Source organism: Enoplosus armatus, chromosome 16 (assembly GCF_043641665.1).
Source record: "Enoplosus armatus isolate fEnoArm2 chromosome 16, fEnoArm2.hap1, whole genome shotgun sequence".
In the NCBI taxonomy this organism is placed as follows: domain Eukaryota; kingdom Metazoa; phylum Chordata; class Actinopteri; order Centrarchiformes; family Enoplosidae; genus Enoplosus; species Enoplosus armatus.
In genome coordinates this window covers 20,313,400-20,328,773 of record NC_092195.1, presented here as the reverse complement: position 1 = coordinate 20,328,773, position 15,374 = coordinate 20,313,400, and the positions used below count along the sequence as shown (strand labels likewise).

Below are 15,374 nucleotides of genomic sequence, written 5' to 3'. Positions count from 1 at the left end.
GTGGAGGTAGGTCTGGCTATGCGAGACTAGGTCTGAACACAGCTTTAGGAGGGGAAAGGCCTGAAGACTCACATCACGTTCAGCTGCTTCTCTTCTGTCGTTGGGTGAAAGAGTTGCTCAGAGATTTTGTTTTACCTCAGGATCAATGTTTGCACGAGTGCATCACCATTAAGAAATGCTGGTTCACAAAGAGTCTGACGGAGGGATGTTGTTGTGTCCCAGAAAACGTGAAGGACTGGGGGAAAGTGGTGCTGGCATATGAACCTGTGTGGGCCATCGGGACGGGCAAGACAGCTTCACCTGAACAGGTAACGCTGACTCGTCCTTCTGTCCGCTGCAGTGAGTTCAGTCAGGCAGCCAAACAGCACCAGGATTTACTATTAACATCGACCTGGTTAAAGCCATAAATCAAAGTTTTATTCAAACCTAAAGACTGAACACGATTATGTTCACCAACAGATTGTTTTCATTAAACACCAAGCCGTCTTTTTCTTTTATTATTAAAGCCTTTATTATTGATAATCACAGACGGTACCAGTTTCTCTACCAGTGACACCACTGAGACTCCTGCAGATCCAGTTTGTCCAGTATAACCTCAGCTGGCTGCCAGTATTTTCTCTAAGACAACCCACAGTAAACCCACACCTGCAGGCCGCTGTCTGCTGAGAACACTGTACCTCCAGATACCTGTTATTTTTACTTCAGGTTAAGGATTCTGCTGTTTGGGAAATCACTATAACAACAAGAACGTTTGTGAGACATTTTGGAGATAAAACTTTTTTTATTAACATAAGCACATTATTAAACAACAGGAAAATTCAAACGAAAGATGAAAGTTTAAGTATATTAAAAGGTTTTGTTTAGAATTTGTTTTGGTGGAGTGTTTGTTCATAAAGTGTGTGTGTGTGTGTGTGTGTGTGTGTGTGTGTGTGTGTGTGTGTCCAGGCCCAGGAGGTCCATGAGAAGCTGAGGGCGTGGCTCCGAGCCAACGTCTCAGACGACGTGGCCGACTCTGTGCGCATCATCTACGGAGGTCAGTGACGATCTTTGGCTTCGGAGTCGGCGTCACTTTCACCTTTTGAAGCTCGCGTGAGCAGGATGACCCCGAACAGTCACCTGTCAATCACTTTTCTGAGCGCTACAGCCTCGCAGGGCAGTGACTGATATTTCCTGCATTTATATCAATCAAATAACACATTAACGTGACTTCATGCTTCCTTAACCCCAATTAAAATGACTTTTAGTCTCAGCGATAGAGAGCTGGTACTCGACGATAAATAATGTTGTAATTGCATCTTTGCATCAAAAGAAAACTGTCCTTTGCTGCTTTATCTTGTTTAAGTCTTTGCAGGAGGATGTTATAATGTTATATGTTTCTTTTTCCCCCCAGAAAAAGGAGGTCACACTATTTTATTTATTTCTTCGCTTTAGCTCTGCGTGTAACTGATAAGCTCCACCAATCACATGGTCAGGATGCTTGTATGGACACCCACAGGAACATTTTTAAGAACTCAGAGCTCTCTGTTTTAGATGACCTGATTGGTTCGAAGTCCGGCTTAATTTCCCACGTGATCACCTTTTTTTTCTCTCTCTCTCTTCGTCCTCCAGGTTCAGTAACGGGAGCTAACTGCAGAGAGCTGGCGTCTCAGGGCGACGTGGACGGCTTCCTGGTGGGCGGAGCCTCTCTGAAACCCGAGTTTGTCGACATCATCAACGCACACGCATAACAGACACCAATGGACCAATGAAAAACACCCTGCCCTTTAGATCTTCACCACGTGTCTGCAAACTGCGCTGACTGATCCACAGACATCGAAATTATCTGTGCTTTTTGTTGTGTCATTAGAGGGAATTTAGCTCTTTTATTTGTCATATTACCGTATTTATTTTTCTTTGGTTAAAGTCTGAAATATCTTGATTGTCTGTGTTGACTGCAAGGATTTAAGAGAGTCAGTAAACATCTTGAAAATGGGACATTTTACAATCGATCCTCGTGTTTTCAGCTGATTTAATGTCTTTTTCCAGTTTTACTTTCTTTGTTCAAGAGCTGGAAGCTCTGACAAACAAGTTTAGAGAAGATATATGAAATACATATTTATGTAAAGAACTCACTGTGTTTCTTTCATCTCCTCCTGATGTTCAGGCTTGTGAATGATACGACACGTTGGTGTCAGTAAAGTCTCAGCAGGTCGGTTAGTTTAAGGTGGAATGACAGCTGTTGTTCCCAGCAGAGGATCAGTCAGCTCAGGTTGTTTTGTGTGTTCGCTAACAGATTGTTAACAGTCTTGTAATGTTGTTTTAATGATGCACTCTCTCTCACTCTAATGCACTAACTGTGACTCCACGGCTCTTGACAATAAAAGCTCTGGACAGAATGTACTTAAACATAAAGTAAACTTATAATATATATACAATATCAATCTGCTGGTACTCGGCGTAGAGGAGTCAGGGACTTTTATTGTGAAGTTGTCACCAACAGGCACTAAAGCTGTATGTAGTTAACACTTTGCTGCTGTATGTTTTCACACTGGCTTCATCACATCAAGCAGGAGGATGTGACCAATGTAAGAAGTGAATGAATAAACACGTCAAATGTGGAAAGAGGTTTTGTTTTGTGTTTAATGGCTGTTTCTTTAAGTGGATCCCAAACCTTTCGGCTCGTTTCACATGAGCCAGATCGACTACGTGACATTGGCCAGATGAAAAGTGGAGTATGAGCGTTTTACTTTACTTGAGTATTTGAATTTTATGCAACTGTGTACTTCAGACAGGGACCGATTTACTGCAACATTTTGCTGATAATACTTCTACTTAATTAAGGTTTTGAATACAGGACTTTTACTTGTAGTGGAGTATTTTCACAGTGTGGTATTAGTACTTTTACCGAAGTAAAGGACCTGAATACTTCCACCACTGACGCCTGATCTGACACAGTGAGTGTCGTCGTATCCTTTTATAAAACATGTGATCCACCTTGTAGATTTCATGAGCTGTGAGCAGTGATCTCAGTGATCTAATCTTTATAAATGCTTCGTTTGAATAATTTAGATCATGTTTTGAAGCCATAAAATCTCAAAAGAAATTACACATTGTTGACACAAATGACGACAAAAACATTTTAACTGTGATTGAAATTGTAAATACATCTTTTTATTTCACATATTTTCACATTATTTTCAATGACAAGCGTTCGTTTTTTTTTTTTCTTTCTTCTTTTTCAACACAGCTATTCTATCGACATTCAGGAAGAACAGAAGGAACGAAGGGATTCAGGGTTTTGATTCTTTTTTCTTTTTCTTTTTCTTCAGGACAAAGGGCGGGAAGTCAAGCATAAAGGACAAATCATCAGAATCACATCAGGGCGGGAAGAAAAAGAGTGCTTCAAACTGAGAAACAGACACGACGAGAAGAAAAAGGAGGCAAAAAGAGGGAGGGAGGAGGACGGAAGTGGACGGAGTGCAGGTACTTCAGTGTCCAGGTGAGAGTGTGACACAGCTGAGTGTGTAAGTGTTCAGGTGTTTGTGTAGTTTTCGTGATTTTTCACTCACTCCCTGAAACAGCTGTTTTGTGTTTCCTTCTGCGAATGCACCGTCCTCTTTTGGCGCTGAAAGTTTTCTTTTTTTCGTCTCTTTCGGTCGCGTGCTTCAGTCTACATTATTCTATAATATCTCTACTTATTCATCTCTCTGTTTTTACAACAATAATCTTTATATTTGCAGGTCTGTCCTCCGGCTGTACATGAACTATTCCTTTGAAACTACATTAACAGTGCATGTCTGGCTTATAAATTTAATATTTGTATGGTATTCCCCTGCATGTGCGTGAGCGCGTGTTGCATGTGCGTGTGAGTGCGTGTGTGTGTGCATACAGCATCACCTCCCTACTTATAAGTCCAGTGCATAAATTATTTATTTATTTATTTATTTTGGCTTGGCTCTTCTGCTTGTTTTTTGTGAATCTGTGAGATCTTTCATCGTACATGGCTTCCATGTTTGTTGTGTCTGTCAGTTTGTGTGTGTGTGTGTGTGTCTGTGTGAGTCATTCGTCTGTCTGTCAGTTTCACAGGGCGCTGGGGTTCCTGAAGTTATGGCCTGCAAAGCGAGCCTGGTCGCCCAGCTCCTCCTCGATCCTGCAGAGAAGAGAAGAAGAGAGTAGAGAGAAACTATTAAAAGCTGTAAAAAAAAAAAAAAAAAAACATTTATATATGAACAGATGAAAAGTCTAGAACAGAGAAGAGTTAATCGTCAGGACAGGATGTGAGCTCTCTTACTACAACAAACTACTAACTGCTAAAAAAGAATTTGAGGCTGGTGTTGTTCTGTCGTTCTTACTGTCAACAAAACAAACAATGTGTTAGCACTGACATAAATCTTTAAAAGCACCTCACATATATATCATTTCACTTTAAAAAAAAAAAGGTTCAGTAATTTCAGCTGGTCAGTGTCGTGTTTAGCGCCCAAACAGGAGGAAATTGTGCTTTTGTTGGATCTATTTTCAGCGGCGGATTGATACACATTTGGTGCTCTAGTGAGTATTTGCGGCAGCAGGACGGTGTGTGTTATGGAAGATTTTAAATGCCTAAATGAAAACACAGACACAAAGTGAAATACAACACACGCTGTTATTTGTATTTGCTAATGTATGTACTTATTATTCTGCCTTTTGTTTTAATAACTTAATGTCTTGCTTTTCATTGTGACATGATTTCACCAGGATAATAAAAACAATGAATAGGAAACAAGGAAGTAAAAGCTGGATGTCTCGGCCTCCATAGCTGCCACTGTATGACAACTTGCTCCAGGATAAATAACTAATTTCTCTCCGGTGTGTCTGAGCACATGTGTGTGTGCATGCTTCACTGCACTGATTAGCGTTTATCGCTGGTTAATGCTCCTGTAAGTCTCTCCCCCCTCCACCTCTCCTGCGTCTCCTCAGCAGTCCGATGGGATTACAACGCTGAGCCGATCCCACCTCCTCCCTCCTCTTCCTCCCTCCTCTTCCCCCCTGCTCCTGCTGCTGACTGGCTCGGACACATGGGGTGACACCGGCGCTGCTGTCGCCTGTCACGTCAATTAGCTCTGTGATGCTAAGCGCTAAGACGGAGCGGGCACCTGAGGAGGCGTGTTACAGAGCTGCTGCCAGATTTGGAGCCAAATGGAGACACAGAGACTGTATGAAACCGAATATGAAGCAGCAATAGCAAGTTTCCAGTTGCAATTATGTGTATTAACGTTTGACGTGCGTTTGTGTGCGTTACAGGAGAGTTGAGAGATTATGTGTGTGGCACACTGACCTCATGAGCTGGTTGTACTTGGCCAGCCTCTCAGATCTGCAGGGGGCGCCAGTCTTAATCTGCAACAGAGAGAGACAACAAGCATGATGACCCAAAAGACACTTTGGTATGGCATTGTCTTTAATGTTGGTCTGAAGCTCAGCTTTAAAGCTTGCATACATTATACAGTTAGTAGTTACAGTTAGGGTTCAGGAAAGCCTCCAGGCGAACGTAGGTCAGTATGATGTCCTCAAAGTGTGTGTGTGTGTGTGTGTGTGTGTGTGTGTGTGTACCTGTCCAGTGCAGAGTCCCACCACCAGGTCAGCGATGAAGGTGTCCTCTGTCTCTCCTGAACGATGGCTGACCATCACACCCCAACCATTCGCCTGAGCCAGTTTACACCTGAGAGACAGACACAAAGAGAAAACACTGTTTTATTTATAAATTCTCTTTTCACAGAACAAACACTGATGTCCGCAGCATAAAGCTGTTATTATTAGAATACGCTACACGTTCACATACACAACGATTTGTCCTAACAGCAAAACAATACTACAAACATATATTACATCAGACATTATGAACAAGCTGCAGAGAAATCAGTTTAATCGCTCACATTTACATTCAGAGCTCAGTCTACACAGGAACACTGAGGCCGACTGAGAACCCAAACTCGGATGTGACAGAACCAAAGAGTCAAACGCTGATATTCTTCAAATAAAACACGCCGATTGACCCACGATCTTTGAGCTGATATGCAGCAGTCGAGCTCTGAACTGCTCCACGCAGTGATTCCATACTGCAAAACTCTGTATTGTAGATGAATAACAGGATCCGTCTGTTTGCTCGAAATAACTTCACTTGTAACTGCAGCTCGTCCGACACATGAAGATGCCTTTGGCTCCTGGGGTCAAACTTAAAAAATGAACAGGCCCCCATTTGGCGCTATCCTCCCACCCCTCCCCAAGCCTGCTGAGCTATTAGCACAATATACCAGATAAGCATCGCAGGAAGCTTTTCATGTGACGGACACAATACATCACCTTTACTGTCGTGGGCCCCGTTTCTATCATTTCATCCTTCGTGCCCCCCCCCTCCCCCCCCTCCTGCTATAATCCAGCTACGCTGTCATGACTGATGGCCTCATAACCCTGAGTGACGTTTGGTTAAGTCTGAGATTGATGACACACACAATCAGGACTGAGAGTACCCACTCTCTCCACAAAGATATCAACAAATGTAAGATCCGTGTGCACTACAGTCGACAGTCAGCGGCATCAGTACGTTTGAGTGGCAGCTAATCTTCATACTAAAAACCTCCTGTCACTTCCTGCCCTTCATTTATCTTCTGTACAGGTCTGTCTGCCGCTGCTCGTCTCTGGCACAAGGTCAACATGGCTGACAGGTAACGAGTGATGGGACTGACGACAGCCTGTGTGTGTGTGTGTGTGTGTGTGTGTGTGTTTCCACATGTGTGACTGATAGCAGGGCAGCTGGGTCTCTCTGTGTCTCCCTGTTGGCCTCTCTGTCGTCTCAGCCAAGATGGATGACCTTCTTTGGCCAGTCCAAGTTCACTGGCCTGCCCGAGGCGGCCATATTAGTTTCTTTGTGCTTCCGAGTACCAGTGTGTGTGGCATGTGTTCACGACGTATTGGACTGACAGTGAAGAGTCGCCTCCTAATAAGGCAGATTTATCATTTTAATAATGTATTTGACCTCTTTCATTAAGCGGCTTCATGTCAGTCTCCTGTGTAACTAGGTAGATGTAATACTGACCAGCAGCCACGAAGTGAGTTTCCATCCACCTGTTTTTATGCACATTTTCAATTTTGTGCATAAAAAGTCCTGACAAAGTGAACGGAAACAGACTTAGAGAATAAATCATGACATATATGGAGAGACAAGTGTGGAGCCTTCCTCAGGTTAATACATTAGTTATATTCCTCATCCTCATCCCATTGTGCCCTCTTCTTATGCGATGGTTTAATGGCACCTAATTTATCTCAATGAACCAACTCCTAATTATCTCATAACAGCAGTGGATGGAAATGCACATTAATCAGCATTTTTCTTTTCCAGATTTTCAAGTAATTTGTTTAAAATTTGTGTTAAATTTTGACGGAAACTCACTGTTGTAAAGTACAGCAGTAATGATGTTGTTTTAGTCGTTTTAAAGACACGAAAGCGACAAGAACAGGACGACATGCAGAAAACAACAAACACGTCTCCTGCTGAGGTACACTGTTTACTTTTTGTTCTACTTTTGAGGTTAAACTACTGAAATATTTATCTGACATGATAAAACATAATGTAACACACCAAAAAAAGGAGCAGTCATGACTCAATAACCTCAGTTTGCTAACATTAGCCACCATAAGCTACTAGCCGTACCGGAACAAGCCGGGCTGTAGCAGCTGAATTGAGCAAAGGTGCGTTTGACTCAGTTTTGTAATTTGTAAGAAGAATGTTTCACTTTAAAAGATTATTTGATTTGATTATAAAAATCAGCTTTCATTAATGTCCAGGCAGCTGCTGGTAATATACATAATTTACAGTATGAAATCCACCTGGAGGGACATGTATCGTGTGAATATTTAACACACTTAATGTAAACATCTTGTAAAGCGGACGTACGCCTGTATGGCCTCAGTGACGGAGCCGATCTGGTTGACTTTGAGCAGCAGGCAGTTGCAGGCTCGCTCCTCAGCAGCTTTCTCTATCCTCTTAGGGTTGGTCACCGTCAGGTCGTCCCCCACAACCTGGATCCCCACCTGGGCCGTCAGACGGGACCAGGCTTCCCAGTCGTCCTGGTCGAACGGGTCCTCGATGGACACCACTGGGAGGGAGGGGGGTCGGGTGAGAAGTTAATAAAAGATATTTTGTCTCTGGCTGAAGACAAAAACAACAAAACAACGAATGTCCACCTGGGTAGTTGTTGACGAAGCCCTGGTAGATGTCAGCCAGCTCTTCTCCAGAGATGTGTCTCTCTGAATCTGGTGGGGACTTGAAGTCCAGGTCGTATTTCCCCTCGCGGTAAAACTCTGAGGCGGCCACATCCATCCCGACCACCACCTTCTCCGTGAAGCCGGCCTTCTCTATGGCCGTCTGCAGCAGGTCCAGAGCTGAGGAGGGAGGAGGAGGCGGGGAGGAGGGAGCATCAATCAAAGCTTCAGCAGCAAAGCACAATGTTTCTGAGACTTCACAAATACTGATTTCATAATGCAAACTAATGCTGATGTATTTCACACTTAAGAAAAGTAAACACTTCAGTTCAGCAATAACTGTCAGATTTTATTGGCAATCCCTCATAATGAAAGCTGCTTTTCCAGAGCTATGCACTAATCCTCGCCACAGACTGCCCGAGGAAGACGAGGAGGACTGAAGAGGACGAGACATCGTTCATCACACAACAAAGTGTAAACACAGAACATCACTAGTGATATTTAACAGTGGTAGAGGATTCCTCTCCCTCACCCTCACTGTTCTCCAGGATGTTGGGAGCAAATCCTCCCTCGTCTCCCACATTGGTGGCATCCTGGCCGTATTTCTCCTGGATCACCCCCTTCAGTGTGTGGTACAGCTCCGATCCTATCCTCAACGCCTCCCTGAAGGAGGACGATGAAGGAAAAAAGAATGGTAACGGTTGGTGTTTGTAGCCTTATGTTATAATGACAATCTTCTATGAGAGGAAACAAAAGGAAAAATACAAATACTTCATGTTTTTTTAATTGTTTTGGAGATGAATTCTTACTTGAAAGATTCGGCTCCAACAGGAAGAACCATGAATTCCTGCATGGCCAGTTTGTTACCTGCATGGGAACCTCCATTTATCACATTAAAGGCCTGACGAGGAAACGAGGAGAGGACAGAAGATGTTTTAGCAGCCTAATGTTAAAGTCAAAAAGTGTGGATTACAGTCAGTGTGCAGGTGTTACGTTTACACTTCCTGTTATGCAGTGAGTTTGTGACTTACAGGAACCGGCAGCACCAGCTCTGTGTTTCCGGCCAGGTCGGCTATGTGGCGGTACAGGGGGACGTCTTTCTCTGCTGCGCCGGCCTTACAGATGGCTAGAGACACTCCCAGGATGGCGTTGGCCCCAAACTGAGCTGTTGGACATTGATTATGTTAACTTTACCTTTGGTGCTCAGTCAATAACCCGTAAAATGTTGGACTTTTAGTGCCATTTTTTAAAATGTATTCTTTCTCTTAATTTCAATCGCAGTTTAATTGAACTTTCCTTATAATGTCATGTTGAGTTTTAGCATTTTTATAGCAGTGACACATGTTGTAGGAGCTGTAAGAGTTATAACAGGCTGAACGTGTTACCATGGACTTTAGTCACCTAAATGACATCATTAAATATATTTAAGTCCTTACCCACTAAAATCAGTGCGTGTGTCACCAACATGAAAAAATGAAATAAAAATGTCTTCTTGGTGAACTTGTAATGCTGATACCTCTTGCTGTCTTTGTGAATCTGGATATAATTGAGTTTATTTCTACATGGACAGAAAAACTAAAATCTCTTCTCAACACATTCAGCTCCACTTTAGTCTGACAGGTTTTCTGCGCCGGCTGAAATTAATTTCTCCCAACAGCATTACTTTCACTGCTGTTTACCTTTCTGCCTGAAATGATTAGTTAGCATGAAAATGAATGAGCGGAGCATTTATTTATTAAGGAGTTTGTCAAAGCCTATTTTCTCTGTCTTGTTCCAGTTTGTATTTATGCCTCTTGTTGCCACTTAGTGACAAACGTGCGTTTGGTAAAGACACTTTTTAAAATGTGTGTGACTTCACATGAGAGATTTCCAGCTGGCTGCTAAGCTCTGATGATGTGGTGTTAGTCATCACGACTCCCCCCCCCCCCCCGTCTTGTTTTGACTCACATTTGTTTTCTGTGCCGTCCATCTCGATCATCATGTTGTCCAGCTGCTCCTGCTCCACCACGCTGATGCCCTGCAGACACACACAGATGCAGAAACACGCTGTAATAATACGGACACGGACGTATAGTTTATTCCCTTTTTTAACAGCTTTCCCCAGAAATCTGTTAGGATACATTTTCCTTCAGTTTTGTTGATTAATGTCAGGATCAGAGCAGAGTGGCTCCTCAGTCCACGTCTGAATTGTACATATCATACAAATAACAGACATGACTTTCGTACCAGGAGTAAGAAAAGTTACAGCATTACACGTGATTATTCTATGAAATTCAATCATATTAAACATGACAAGTACCTGCACACTAAATCCACGTTTTTGTGTTAGTTAAATATACGTACAGTCACTTTATTCTAGTCAATAATGTTCATTGCAACAATAGTTATTTGCATTTTTCCAGAGGACGTCGGGTGATTCTGTCTTGTAGACCAAACTTACTACAGTCTTCATAGAAGTTCTTTATAAATAAAGTTCTTAGTGTTATTATCATCATTATGACACACACACACACAGATTCCATCTCTCTGATGTGACGTTCAGGAGCTCGGAGCCGTTCGGGCTGTTTTTTCCCGCCCGACTGATCACCAAGATTAATTTCCCGGCTAAACATCTGCTGCTGGAGGAAATTACCCATACTGCACTGCTGCAGATATCTGAATAATACTATTAAACCCACGCACACACAAACACACACACCTCATTCACTTTTCCTCTCACTCACTCACAGACACATTATCGTCATCTACACACACACACACACACACACACACTCACTCCACCGTTACTGATAGTTGACTTTATCTTATTCTCACAGCTTCCTGTCTGTCCGTCCAGATGTGATACTCATCTGCACATCGATCGACTCAGCTCAGTGTCCCCTGCTGTACAAAGTCGTCCTTTAATGTCCAAACTGGACATTTTCCGCCTCACTGACTGATACAACTGATCCAGTCTGACTTTAGACTGCGGAGACGCATGAACACAACATCCTTGATGTCACACGCAGGTTTCTATCCCATTATATCAAATATCAATTTCAACTGCTTTCAAGTCACTTACTTTTTACATTCAGCTCTCAACAAAGCGTAAATAATCCCTTTTAGTTGACTGGGAGGGCACAACCTGCAGCTACAACCTGAAAAAGTTATTCCTTTAACAAGAACAACTCTGTACCCAATTCCCTCTTTGAGGACTTACAGAGGATACCAGACGTGGTATCTTTAACGATGATTTTTGATGAATATAGGGCTGTATGAAAGTTTTGGTGACTTACAGAGGCTAGAAGGGCGGGACCCAAGGTATCGTTGATGTGCCCGACTGCCTTCAAAACACCTGGGAGAGAAGACAAACGAAGGTAAGTGAGTCAGAAAAGGGAAACTGTTGGCTAACATGCTAGCCACAACAACTTGATAAGCTAGAGCTATCTCTTGTAGCTACGTTAGCAACAGGTTTTTACTACTGTAGGCTGCTGACCAGTGAAAGTTTAATTAAACAGAAAAACAACAAACAGAAGTATGTTTCCACAATATATTTGCATATTCTACGATATGATGAGTGTATCAGACAGTAAAAGTCAAACTAAACTGACATTTTAATGATTTTAATGAAGAAAAAACAACTAATACTTAATTAGCATTCAACAGTACATCCCTCAACCAGCTGCTGAAGCATCATGGGAGCTGTAGTTGATGTGTCTGTTGATGTATTTTATTGATAGCATGACATGGTGATGACATGTTTTAGCTTTTCAAAAAGACACTTTGAAGAAAACCCACTATGAGAAAATACAATGAGTTACAGAAGCTAGTGGAACAGATGCTCGCTAGTAGAAGGCTGAATCAGGGAGTCGTTCTGTCCCCTTTAAAAATCACACAATGCAGCTTTAACTTCCTGAAGAGTGTAAACACGCATGCAGACATAGCTGATCTGTCCCCGTACCTTTGCCCTTGTAGCGGCTCTTGTCTCCATCTCGGAGCTCCAGAGCCTCGTAGATCCCTGTGGATGCACCGCTGGGCACCGCAGCCCTGAACAGACCTGGAGGAAATGCAGGCTTTAAATGCGAGTGGAGGAAGAGGAGAGGAGGAAGCCAATATCCACTTCCTAGTTTTAACTCTACAGACTTTTTTCTTTTCATCGTTTGAATTAAACCTCAGTGGGCAGAACTTTAACACCCACCCTCCCTTTTGGGAGTGGTCCACCCGTGTACAAATCTATCGTAGTAGCTGTGTGAGATGTTTTTTATATCGCTGTACTGACTCCAGGATTGTTACGTTTAGTCGTGTGTGACGTTAAAACTGAACTTCTTTTAGTGCTTTCATGGCTAAACCCACTCAGCAAACAGATTATTGACTGCCAACATTTTTCAATTAATTCTTCACACATGCAAATCCAGACATGGCAACAACAACTACATTCACCTTGTGTGTTTATGAGCAAAGATAGTCAAAGTAGTAGAATCACTGTGAACGATGATGGTCTTTGGGCAGAAATTCAAGAAGATGAAGACAAAGATGAAGCAAAGCTACAACTGACTAAAAGTGTTTGCAAACACTTGCATGGCCGAGTTAAGTCCTACAGGAAAACAAGCAACACGGTCACACCTGACTCAGCAGCATCTGAAGGTTAAAACAGAGGAAGAGGAGAGGAGGCGACCTGCTGCTCAACCTGCCAAAAGATTCTGGAAAACTGTGCAGTACAGTATGTTCTGATGATTCAGACAGATGAAACACCTAAAACTGTGACTCTCCACTTTAAAATCGTACTTATTTACTTACTGCTACTTACTTAACAACAGTGTTGTTTATTTCTGTTGAAGTTACACACAAGATCAAGGAATCCAGCCATAGAGGTGAAAGCATTTTCATGAACACACACCCGGTGTATTGATTTTCACCCAGCAACTGGCTACTGTACGTAAAGAAGGTTTGTCGTCAACTATCTTTTCAATTATCGCAATTGTCAATTAGCGCATCAACAAGGTCACCGTCAATTATCAAACATCACGCCAGGTGTCTGGCTGCAGGACAGGGACCCAAGATGTTTCAGTAAAAGAGGCATGAACTTATTTCCAATGTGTTTTCGTTTAGCTGGAGAAGGTTTTGGGATATCCAGCACTTTATTTCTGACAGATAAAAGATGATTAAGACTGCCGTCTTTTAAATGGGATTTAATGCAAGATGCCTCTCTGTTGGACTCTTGTTTTCTGTCACTACACGCGCCTCATGTAGTTTTCTTCTTCACCTTAAAACTCTGTAAGAAGATTGCCTCCCACCCGGTGAGTTTGTATCTTCATTATTCTTCCCGTAAAACAAACTTTATGAACGCCTGAGCGCCTGAAATGGTTTCCTGAATCCTGATACGACACTTCTGGATCAGGGCTAATTAAGTATTAATGGAGAACTCTGACTTTAATCTAGTTTTTACATCAGTCACCAGTAAAATGATCTCAGTGGGGTTATGAAAGCATGTTTATACAGTGAACCTACAAGAGGACTCTAAGCCCCAATCCTCCCTTAACGGAGAACTGATTGATCTGGACAGAGGTCAAATGAAGGTCGTAGATGTCAGAAACAATTTATGGTTACAGCAGAGACGCTGTAGCGTCGCCAAGCTTTCTTAACGCTTTTTGGCAAATTTCTGACATAATGAATGTGAGCAGACATCCTCATGAAGAACGTTATGTTATTTTTTTTCCTCTGATATTTGCAGACGGGCTCGTCGGCGGTCACCTTTCTCTGTGCGAAGGTCCACTTCCACAGTGGGGTTTCCCCGGGAGTCCAAGATCTCCCTGGCAACGATGCTGACGATCGACATCCTGCGAGACACAGAGAGGAAAAGAGGCTGCTGACTGCTTTACCCTGGAACATGTGTTGTTCATCCTGTTGGAAATATGGTTCATTCTTGACAGTTATGCTGGTTTTGTCGGCTTCAGAAGGAATTGAAAAAGAGGGAGAAAGAATAACGGAGAGATAAATCTTCATGCAAACACACAGAACAACCTGTCAGGGGAGACGAGAAACAACATCACTGCAGATTCACTGTGAAAATCAAAGCTCACCACAGAGGGCCGGGTTGTCTCACACACACACACACTGCAGTTACTTTGCTGTTTCTGGAAGCAGGTTGCAGTAAACGTCTTCAGCAAAAGGAGTAAATGATGCGTCTGTTTGCCACTGCTTTCATCCAGACTGGAAACGGCCATTGGTCGAGCTTTTGTATGGCTATTTTTATGATATACATCTAATTCTCTCTCTGCCCAAGTTATACGTTCGACATTATCACCTGCGTTACTTCAGGTTTTCTAGCCAACGCTAATTAGATGTAAGTAATTTTGACATAAAACGAAAGACAGTAAAATATTTGAGAATTCTGCAATTTTGCTTCTTTACATCTTCAAAGTCACAAGAAAATGACTTTTTCCATTTGCTTGCTACGGCTGCCAGTCTTAACACGTTCTTTAGCGTAGTTTGTGTAATCTGTCATTTTACTTAAGTGCTTTTGAGTTTTTTCTACTTCGTGACATCTGAAGTTGCAGCCGTTACCCGGTCAGAACAAAGGTAACATTGCGATAGATGCAGCGAGCACCTTAAGTGACCCAAGTGGTTGCGTGACCAACAGGTCCACCTTGGGTCTCTCATGGTGGATCCTCCTGCAGTTACTTCTTTATTCACTGATTCACTACTAACTCATTTTCTTTGCATTAGAAATGTACTGTTACTTTTCTTTCAAGGGAAAGTGAAACATATCTTCACATGATGCACCAGAAACCAATAAAACATCCCTCCTCTGCTTCTCCTATCAGCTAAAGCCTGCTGTTATGTCACACCCTGATTTAACAAGAAATATACTGTATTATGGCCAGCTAAACTGTCACTCTGCTGTTTCCTTATAACTCTAAGCATTTAGCAGCTGTTTGTGCCCTGAATGATCAGCTACCAGGTCAGTTATTCTGCTAAAGAGGACACAGGACTGTTGCTACAAACCCAAGTCTGAGACTGTTACAGCTTGTCTTTTCTGCAGAATCTGGAGCAGCTTTGTGTTCATGAAACACTCTGAAATGTGTTCTGTAGAAAATGTGCTTCACACATGAGCTTGCCCGGCACTGCCAATGATCTCTAGATCAGTACTCCCAACTTCTATGTATAGTCCAAACTTTTAG

General features: G+C 42.5%; 2 protein-coding genes across 2 annotated transcripts in view; one reads left to right on the top strand and one right to left on the bottom strand.

Annotated features, from left to right (window-relative positions):
* The window catches only part of LOC139298705 (triosephosphate isomerase), a 7,391-nt gene extending 4,790 nt beyond the window's left edge, over positions 1-2,601 (top strand). Inside the window, exons 5-7 of the mRNA XM_070921427.1 lie at positions 223-308; positions 946-1,033; positions 1,609-2,601. Of these exons, the coding sequence (XP_070777528.1) occupies positions 223-308; positions 946-1,033; positions 1,609-1,727 (293 nt within the window). The 3' untranslated portion in view covers positions 1,728-2,601. The remainder of the gene's footprint in view (positions 1-222; positions 309-945; positions 1,034-1,608) is intronic.
* Positions 2,602-4,059: 1,458 nt separating this feature from the next.
* On the bottom strand, positions 4,060-14,029 carry LOC139298519 (gamma-enolase). The gene is made up of 12 exons (XM_070921160.1): positions 13,945-14,029; positions 12,155-12,250; positions 11,490-11,548; positions 10,162-10,231; positions 9,246-9,379; positions 9,024-9,115; positions 8,747-8,877; positions 8,197-8,394; positions 7,907-8,108; positions 5,566-5,674; positions 5,294-5,352; positions 4,060-4,129 (listed from the first exon to the last, which is right to left on the bottom strand). Exons 1-12 carry the CDS (start codon positions 14,027-14,029, stop codon positions 4,060-4,062), a joined length of 1,305 nt encoding a protein of 434 aa, XP_070777261.1.
* Positions 14,030-15,374: the final 1,345 nt, after the last annotated feature.

Excerpts from the sequence above, each read along its gene's own strand:
- LOC139298519 (XM_070921160.1), bottom strand. The coding sequence starts at position 14,029 with ATGTCGATCGTCAGCATCGTTGCCAGGGAGATCTTGGACTCCCGGGGA. Across the intron at positions 12,251-13,944 it reads GGACCTTCGCACAGAGAAAG|GTCTGTTCAGGGCTGCGGTG; the intron begins GTGACCGCCGAC and ends CATTTCCTCCAG. Across the intron at positions 8,395-8,746 it reads CATCCTGGAGAACAGTGAGG|CTCTGGACCTGCTGCAGACG; the intron begins GTGAGGGAGAGG and ends CTCCCTCCTCAG.